Source organism: Fistularia commersonii, chromosome 1, assembly GCF_037954325.1.
Source record: "Fistularia commersonii isolate RoL2024-O1a breed Wild chromosome 1, RoL_Fcom_v1.0, whole genome shotgun sequence".
In the NCBI taxonomy this organism is placed as follows: domain Eukaryota; kingdom Metazoa; phylum Chordata; class Actinopteri; order Syngnathiformes; family Fistulariidae; genus Fistularia; species Fistularia commersonii.
Window position 1 is genome coordinate 26,690,609 of NC_141284.1, and position 10,220 is coordinate 26,700,828.

General features: G+C 38.4%; 1 protein-coding gene across 1 annotated transcript; it reads right to left on the minus strand.

Annotated features, from left to right (window-relative positions):
• Positions 1-16: 16 nt before the first annotated feature.
• On the minus strand, positions 17-5,102 carry myct1b (myc target 1b). Its single transcript, XM_086161967.1, has 2 exons — positions 4,979-5,102; positions 17-1,457 (listed from the first exon to the last, which is right to left on the minus strand). Exons 1-2 carry the CDS (start codon positions 5,031-5,033, stop codon positions 961-963), a joined length of 552 nt encoding a protein of 183 aa, XP_086018093.1. The 5' UTR covers positions 5,034-5,102; the 3' UTR covers positions 17-960.
• Positions 5,103-10,220: the final 5,118 nt, after the last annotated feature.

Here is a 10,220-nt window from a genome sequence, read left to right on the forward strand (position 1 = left end):
GACGACAGGAATAAACTCAACATTATCTCTTTATTGGGATTTATGATAATATTACCATCCACCACACATTGAGCATCGAGCATCGCCATAAAACGGGCGTCTCTTCACCACCGGAGTCTTTTAGCTGATGGGCGTCAACATGCGTCATCTTAGACCAGGAACCTATGGCTCTTCTGGTGATGCCATATGGCTCCCAGACAATTTTGAGTTGAAAAATACTTGTGATATTTCTTCATAATGATTTTAGGGTTAGATGGAAAAAGTTGATTCGCTGTGGCGACCCCTGAAGGGAAAAGCCGAAAGAAGAAGATTTCTTCATAATACTGTGTCATTTTAGAGTAAACAGAAATTAGTTTTGAAGATAAATTTCACGGGTCGCCTGTCGGTCGGGTTGCGAACCATTGGCTTCCGAGCACGTCTGGTTCATTGTAAAGGTGAAGAATTTAATTCTATCAAATAGCTGACTATTTTATCCGCATCAACCCTCGTAACGGAAAAGATGGCGACGGAAAAAAAAAAAAAAGACAATGATTACCGTGCATTCCAGGCTGCGCGGACGGAGGAATTTGCATTTGGATTTGCGGTACGTCTAATATGCTATGATAAAATTGCATAGATGAAACGGTCAAATATAAAGCAGCACTTTGAGCAAATCCATGCAGAACCAGAGGTCACATTAAAAGTAAGACATATTTCATTTTTTGTATGTTAAAAATACTATATGGCTCTCGATGAAACATAAAGAAATATTTAGCTTTTGTGGCTCTCCCAGTCAAAGAGGTTCCCGAACCCCTTGTCTTAGACTCTAAAATCGCTCGGACGCGAATGAAAAGCTGACATTTCAGGGCGGAGTCACAGCAAAATCAGCTCGGCGAGATGCGACGTGGGCTCGATAGCCTGCAGCCTCGCGGAACGCCACAGTTGCCGCTCGACCGAAAAGTCCTCCGCCGGTTTTCCATCTCAAGTGCAGGTCTCTTGAAAGGCGTGGATGACGCTGTTGTACGCCGGAGGGGGCGTTTGCGAGGGGAGGAAACCCTTGAGGCCGTTGCTGCCCAGCCAGAAGGAATTTCTTTTGTTTGGCACGAGGGAAGCCGAATCCGACGTGTTGGCCGAATCGTCCGGCGCGGCGACCTGCGTGTCGTCTCCCATCTCCACGCCGGCCGCGCTTTTCTTGGCCAGCGGACGAAAGGTGGACGTCTCCGGGCCGGGTTTGGTCCCCAAAGGGCCCACCGGCTCCAGAGAGGGCTGCCTGTACACGCTGAGGAAAGTGCTTCGGTACAACCCGAGCGGGCTGCTCATCGGGTTCGGCGTTGGGTTCTGGCGAGATTTCTTTTTTGAGCTTCTGGTGATCCTGGCGGTGGCCGTACGCCTGGACGCCCAGGTCAGCAGGACGTAGATGAGAGCGCCCAGCAGGAGGCCCACCAGCACGGACAGGCAGAACGCGAGAATCATGTCGCCTGGAATGACACAAATCGAAACAACGCGTCAAAAAACAGAGTGAGATAAACATTAACTGTGGACGACGACGCTAGCTATCCGCCGTTCTCGTCTTTGGGATTGAGTTCGTCGCTAAACGCTCAAAGGTTAAAGAAACGGTTTCTATAGACGCTCTTGTCTGTGTAAAATAAATAGCTTTGCACGGTGGAATGGTTTGTCGAAAGTAATCATCTACAAAACTCCTCGTCTCCAAGCCAGCAACCGGCCAACGCCACCTCGCTCAGCGTTAATGATGTCGCTCATGTCAGATCTATTATATAAATGCAGGGCGATGGGATACCAACAATTTGCAAAATTTTGTAATTTAAACACACACATAAATATATTATTCTCTTTTATTTTCTCCTTTTTAATTCTTTTTTCAGTTTACTCTTGATATTCACATGTTCACAACTTTGATGATTCTACCCCATGTAACTCCCATTTGCACAATTTTGTAAAGTAATGCATTTATATATGTACACACACACACACATATATATATATATATTTATATATAGATATTATCCTTTCTTTTTTTTTTTCTTTTTTTTTCTTTTACTCTTGATATTCACAAATTTACAATGTTGATGCTGCTACCCCATGCGCGCCTTAATGGCACAATTTTACAAAGTAATTAATATATATATATATATAATATTCTCTCTTTTCTTTCTTTTTTCTCTTTAATTTTTTTTATTTTACTCTTGATATTCACACATTCACCCCTTTGATGTTGCCCCATGTGCCCCCAGATTGCACAATTTTGTAAAGTAATTTATATCTATATCTATATCTATGTAGATATAGATATATATCCTCTGTTTTCTCTCTTTTTTTTAATTTTACTCTTAATATTCAAAAATTCACAATGTTGATGCCGCTACCCGATGTGCCCCCCAATTGCACAATTTTGTAAAATAATTTATTTATGTATGTACAAACACACACACACACACACACGTATATATATATATATATATATATATATATATATATATATTCTCTTTTTTTCTTTCTTTTTTTTTTTTTATTTAACTCTTGATATTTGCACATTTACAACATTGATGCTGCCCCATGTGCCCCCCAGGGACAAATACATTTTTTTTTTAAATTCTGAATCTGATTTTTTTAGCATCTCCAAAGTGTTGCTATGTTCCACTTTAATGCAACAGTAACACTCAGGTTGTTCAAAATAAACGTGCCAGTATTTATGATTCCCTCCATCACCAACAGTTGTTCAATGTATAAAAACTTTGCATACCAGCACAATAACAATCCCATCCATTCAAATTTTACATTCATTTTAAATGTAACTACTCTTATGCCTTTTAAAGATGACACTGGCAATTCCAGATCATTTATTTCATCGGGTTCTTTTGTGGTTTCCAAGGATACACACTTTTACGAGGGATCCTCAGCGTTGCAGGAAGAAGGAAAACCAAGAATAACATCACCCCCCCCCCAGCAAAAATCTCCACGATCGCTAACAGGGATGCTAACGACAACTTTTTTTTACGTGAAAGATGTTTATCGTTGGGTCTAATGAAGATTCGTCGTCAAGTTTGTTTCAACTTTCCAGGTGGGGTTTTAAAATGTACCTCGGAACAAAAGGCACTTTGGAAAAACCAACAGGAGCGATGGAACGTGGGAGTCGGAAAAATGACTACGTGCTGCCAAATACGTGCCATCAGAAATCCAGTTAGCGTGTATTTCCAGACAGCAAAAGCGTCACCTCTTGACGTGAATCAGAAACCTTCTTCTGGGTGGCCTTGGGGTTAAAAAATGATAAGATGCTTCTGCGGGCTCGGGTTTGACCACAAATCGGAGCTATTGGTGTCAAAACCGTCCCGGTCGAGATAACGGACAGCGACCGGGTCTGTTTTTTGTGAGATGATACTGAACGGGAGGGGGAACCAGACAGATTCTGCAGGGCCGAGAGGAGCTTAGGCTGGGCAGATTACTCCGGTTGCCAGGCAACAGTTTTCCGGCTTTCCTTTCAAACAACCGAAAGAAACAACGAATTCATATCCCGATGTAATCGAATAACCAGGATGACAAATATAATAATCTTTGATAATAATATATTAAATATAAATATATTATAATATATTATATATATATAATATATTATATGATATGATATTATATATATTATATATTAATATATATTAATATATATATATTATATATTATATATATATACCTATATATATATATAGTATATATTATATAATATATTATATATTTATAATAATCAAATCAGTTAAGACAATTTATATTTCATTGTATTTCTTATTGTTCCTCCTTCCTACTATTATCTATTACTGTTATGTTTTTACTTGAAACTCTGGCACAACAATTTCCTTCGGGATAAATAAAGTTGTTCTCATCTCATAATAAAAAGCATCCGATCGGCCGCATTTGCCTTAATCGGAGTCTCCGAAAGCCCCGACCCGTGAAGATGAGTTGAAAATAACCAAAAAAAAATCCCAGTTTTGGGAGGTAGTAGCAGGTTAGCTCTGAGTTACTGTGTCAACAGTGCTCAACTTGTGCCAAAAAAAAAAAAAAAAAAAATCCACTTGAAGGCGATTGTTTTATGAGTTTCCCTTTATTTTATTCCAGCCGGTGACACAAACATATCGCTATGAACACGCAAGATTAATGAATCTATTTTGCATTGTGAAAAATGTGTTATGCTGTAGGCTTGTTTTAGGAGAATTTTGCTCCTATTGATTTCTTGCTGCTATACTGGGCACGTTACATAAAATCTTACATCATTCCCGCTGCGTGGGTTCACTGTCGGCGTAACGTGACTGTACAGCTCCGCCGCTCCGCTGCAGCTTTGAGCGACCCCTGACCCCCCCGGTCTGACAGCAGAAACAGCTCGAGCTATTATCGATTCTGGATATCGATTTGGAGACGCTTCCTCGACCACAAAAGGCAAAACACTGTCGGTTCAAGTGACGGTTCGACCCGAAACGCCGTTCGGACACTTTTGAAACAGATTTCCCCCTGGAAGCGAGAAAATATAATTGCATGTGCTAAAACAAAGGAAATCTTTTGAAAATTCAAATAGAGGGGCGGATGCAAAGCGTTTCCTTTAAAAGATAATATTACTATATTATATTTAGCTCCGGATGAGAAGTTTTGGGGTGCGAATGCATTCATAACAGAGCTCCCTGTTGTGTATTTGAAAAAAACATTTTCCCCTACTTTGGACTTGTATATTTATTTCTTTGCCACCTCCCAGGACACGAGCCCTTTAATTCAAATAAAATATTGAAATCCTCTTCCTTGTTGACATGTGGATAATCTAGTGTCATTTTCCTCCAGGACTTTTTCCGTCAAACAAAGTATTTCCCCTCTGTTCTTTTTCGCTGTTTAAGCCATTTATGTTAAAGTAGAACAAAGAGAGCTGTGCACCACGAAAGCACCACTTTAGCATTTTCTACGAAACTGTCCTCTGACCTCGACAAGATTTAAATTTAAATGCACTCACCAAGATTAAATGATTTTAGAATTTCCAGAAAGGGATGCGTTTCGTTGTGAGCCATTATTCCACAGGGCTGCACCGAGATCCCGCTCAAATGATCGGCACATGGATGAACACTAAGCTTTTTCCAAGACAGGCTTCTTGTTTTTTTTTTTTTTTCATAGTGTTCAGTGTGGCGGAAACTTTGTTGTCATACTTCCTTCCCTTTCTGGCTTCAAAATTAGCAAATGCATTGCTTATCTTCGTGAGACATAACACTGGGAAGCAGGGCTGTTTCCTTTTGAATCACTTCCTTGGGATCAATACCTCCTAACAATGGCTGGATTTTATATTTTCTTTTTTTTTTTTTTAAATTGCTAGGCATTTTATTCATGTTCCTCTGCATCGACCCTGTAAAAAAAAAAAAAAAAAAAAAAAAATCACATTTTTCTGTTATTTAATTTTTACAAAAATTTAATAATTTTCACACTAAATTGTGTAAACACGCGGCAGCTCCCCGTGACATAAAGCGTCATGGCAAGGCCGTGGAAAGGCCAACCCACGGAAACCCATCTATCCCTGAGCGAGGCTGCAGGCTATCAAGCCCACAGAGTCCGTGGGGATTTCCTTCTATTGTTGCTATCGTTCCCACCTCGGAGTATGAAAGCTCATCTGGGATTTTATTCACATGGCACTGTAAAGCGGAGAGTTAAAATCGTAAATTCGCAGCAGCGGTTTAAACATAGTTCAAGAAAACAAACAAAAAAAAAAAACTGTGAGCACATCCATGCAATAGTACTTTTATATCCAGTTGGAATTGTTAATATTTAAAAGTTGTATCTTGCTGATGAGTGTTAACTCACGGGTGAAAATTAAACGTGAACAATGCATGGAAATGTTCATTTTGTTGAAATTAGCGGTCCCCATCTGACATTGAAGTCTCAGACTTTCCATGTTGCACGGGAGACTCCTTTCAAACGCCGTGTTTACATTTTCCTTGTTTACGTTAACGCCTCTTCCCCCCCTTTCGTTTCTGTATCCTCTTCTCTCGCACCATCAAACTTCAGCAAACAGTTGCCAGGACGAGATGATTTTGACATTTTGTTAATCATGTTCTGATTGCGCGGACAGGGAGATCCGAACGGCCACATTTGAATGCCAACTTTCTCAACTCCTCCCTGAAAACCCCACGACACGCCTTCCTTTTTAGTTTCCATCATTTCGTCCTCCGTCTGGTCCCTGGATTGAAAAAATTCACATTGTCTGATTCGCCTATAGGGCTCACAGAGGGTTGGATGATGCCAAGATCTTCCTTCTCAATGATTCTATACACAAACACCTGGGAAACACCATAACACACCCTTTTTGCCGACTTCTTTGCTTTCCAAACCCTGCAACCTTACATACTGGCGGCATCGCAAGGCTGCATCTCGTCTTCCCCCTGAGTTGTAACACCAAGGCCTTCTAGAAGGCTATGCTAATGCGTCAGCGTGTCACTTTTGCTTGGATAGTCAGAGAGTGTACTAGCCAGAGCTAGCAGGCTGCATCTGTAGCGTGCTGCATGAACACAAATATAGTTGTGTGGATGTAATAGCTAATTTGTCAACCCATGATGGCTGACAGAGCCATTTTCAAGATGGACTTTTCAAGAACATTTTAAGAAAGGTCATTTTCATAGCCAATATTGAGGAGCGGAGTGACAAATGGAGCACTACTGAAAGCCTAGGTGTGAAATGCAAGGCTGTAGGTCAGCGGTCGGGAAGCTGTGGCTCGCAAGACACATATGGCGCTTCCAGTGAAGGCAGTTTTGAGTTGAAAAAAAGAAAAAAAAATCAGTTTGGAACTGATTTTAAAATACTTGTGATATTTCTTCGTAATACTGTGTCATTTTTAAGTCAACAGAAATTCGTTTTGAAGATAAATTTCACGGGTCACCCATTGGTCGGGTCAGGAACCAATGGCATTAAAAGTAAGACATATTTAATTTATTATTAATAAAAATGCTATATGGCTCTCAATGGTATATACACTGCTCAAAAAAATAAAGGGAACACTTAAAAAACACATCCTAGATCTAAATGAATGAAATATTCCTATGAAATACTTTGCTCTTTACACAGTTGAATGTGCTGACAACAAAATCGCACAAAAATGATCAATGGAAATCAATTGTATCAACCCATGGAGGTCTGGATTAGGAATCACACTCAAAATTAAAGTGTAAAAACAAACTCCAGGCTGATCCAACTTTGATGTAATGTCCTTAAAACAAGTCAAAATGAATCTGTGTTGCTTCCTGAGTGGACACTATGATTTCACAGAAGTGTGATTGACTTGGAGTTACATTGTGTTGTTCAAGTGTTCCCTTTATTTTTTTGAGCGGTATATTTAGAAATATTTGGCATTTATGTCTCTCCCGGTCAAAACGGTTCCTGACCCCTGCTTTAGGCTATCGGCGTTGCTAACCCCGGGCCTCGACTGAATCCAGAATGAGAGTTGCAGGTTCGAGTTGGATATTGTAATTTCGTCCTTGACAACCTCTAACGCTGAGGAGATCATCAGGAAATGTCACCAGCGGCAGTATTTGCTCAGGAAGTTGAGGTCATTCAAGGTTAGCGCATTGCTTCTCACATAGCGGTGCGATGCCAGGAGGGGGGGGTTGAGTGACCCTTGCTGTAGTTTTAGCTCTTTGGCGCAGGGTTTTTGCACCAAGCGTGCACACGTACAGCAAAAAGCAAGAGATATGAAGTGCGGTGAACAAACCCTCAAGAGATACCATGCAAAAATACACTGCTAGAAAAAATAAAGGGAACATTGAAATTACACATCCTAGATCTGAATGAATGAAATATTCCATTAATCTTGACTTTGTCGTTTTAATTTAAAAAATCAGCACAAATTGGTTTTTATTCATTTTTGTTTTGCAGGTTGAAGTCAATGATCAATTTGAATTTATTATTATTATTTATTGATTTTATTTTTTTAGTATCAAATGGTTCAGTCAATCAAAAAAAATGTATTGTTTAAATTAGGATTTAATTTTTTTTTATTGAATGAGAAAAAAAGCGAAAAAAATAAAATAAATGTGGATAGTTATTTTAATATAAATACAGAGACATTAGAAGACAGATGGCATGCCAACTACTCATGGTTCATCCATGATAGGTTGAATGCAGAGAAAAAAAAAATCTGCAAGGGATTAATAAAATAAGATAAATTTTATTGAAATTCCTTTGCCACAGCAGTGGAACAGATGTGTCAAAAATTTGAAAAATAAAATAAATATGAATATACATATAAATAGAGAGACATTAAAAGACTGAAGATAGCAAGACATCCATGAATAAAGTATAATGAATTTAAAATTGATGATATAAATGCAGAGAGCTGCTTATTTCACAATCTCTTATGGAACGATTTGCACAATTCTATACAGTTATTTATTATACCTTTATCATATGTATATAAAAGAGTAAAGGGAACAGTTAAACAACACAGTGATACTCCAAGTCAGTCACACTTCATTTTAGTGTTCCCTTTATTTATTTTTGATCAGTGTATATTTATTCACCCATATATTTATTGACGTTCCCAATTTGATGCTGGTACTGCATGTGAAAAGTTTTTTCTGATTCTGATGTAAACTTCTGCATTTGTCCGTATTTTTTTTTTTTTTTTGATAACCCCTGGAGCTGCATTATTCACGTTAAAAATGAAAAAAATTATGAACATAACAACAACTAAAAAAAATGCTATCAGGGACTCATAATATTGTAATGACACACACTTCCAGCAGGTGGCACTAAAATAATTGTAAAAACGTGCCGCACGCCCGTTTCATGCAACAAAACTTAATTTAAAACGAAAATATATAGTTTATTTGGTAAACTAATCAAAACCAGCAAATATTACACATAAAACAATACAATAATAACATTGCCTCCAATTAATTTATCATTAAATTTGCTTTCACTTATTCAGTCGTTCATTCATTTTTGTTGTGTGAAAGTGTATCCACACACACACACACACACACACACAAACACACACATGCAGAATAAGGCATTTAGTCGTGGGAATGGGGGGGTTCCCCTTTTTTTTACCCTGTCACCCCCCCCAAACCCCTCCTCCGACTGTCGTTTTTCGGCGTTGCCCATGGCAACCGGGCAACAGAGACACACTTCCTCTCCAGAGCAGCCCTGAACCGCCGCTTCCCTCCAGGCCACCAGAGCAGAGCTGCCGGTCCAGCTGCAGATCACAAGGTCTCTGGTCCAACCAGGTAAACTTTGCAATATCTAATTCTCTCTATCTCACTCTCTCCTTACTTTATTTTCAATATTTTTGTCTGAATGCAGAGAAACTATTTTATTTCCCTAATACTCTTTCTGATGAGTCTGTAGTTACACTTTTTCCACTTTGGTGTGTGTTTACGTCCTACCTCAATGAGTTATTATTATGAAAGTGAATTGTAATGTTTTTAAGCTTAAACACGTTATGTAAATATGTATGGATGTACATTTCTGTTAAATTAAGCTTTTGAGTTTGGGATAATCACATTGTAATTCCTTCAGCAGAGCTGCTGATATAATAGGTTTTCCAAGTCTTTACCAGTCACGCGCGCAGAAAGAGTGAATTAAATAAAAAGATTACGATTTAATTCCGTCAAACTCAAACATGCTGGTTTTCTTGATGAGGGCACAGGTGTCATTAATATCCTTAATGAGGCAGGTTCGTCTAAAGGGGCATGTTACTTTTTTGCAAACTAAGATCGGCAAAAATACAGCAGTACATGGATATCCGGTAATACCGCACTGCTGTTTTTTTTTTTTTTTGTAAATAGTATATTTCACGGCTATTTTTCCTTAAATCTATGCTGTATAAAAGGTATTGTATAATAGTTGCCCTCAAAGGGCCACATGTAGCGGTAACTGTATAGATGTAACCAAATGTAAAGTAAAATAAATGTGACCACACCTTAATGTTAAATAATTTATTACTCATTTGAAACCAAAATGTTACTTTTTTTAAATTTATTTTATTTTTTTTACTGTTTATACAATATTCTACTATTATTTATTATTGTTATATTTTTTCTTGTAACTCTGGCACAACAATTTCCTTCGGCATGAATAAATTGTTCTTATTCTTATTCTGAATTCTTGGACAATTTGTTGTGTTTCTTTGACACCCGACGTTGCCTCATAACACAAAAGACATATTTTCTCCTTGAAGCAAAAACACGTATTCACTTTTCTGTCTTTCTTGAAAC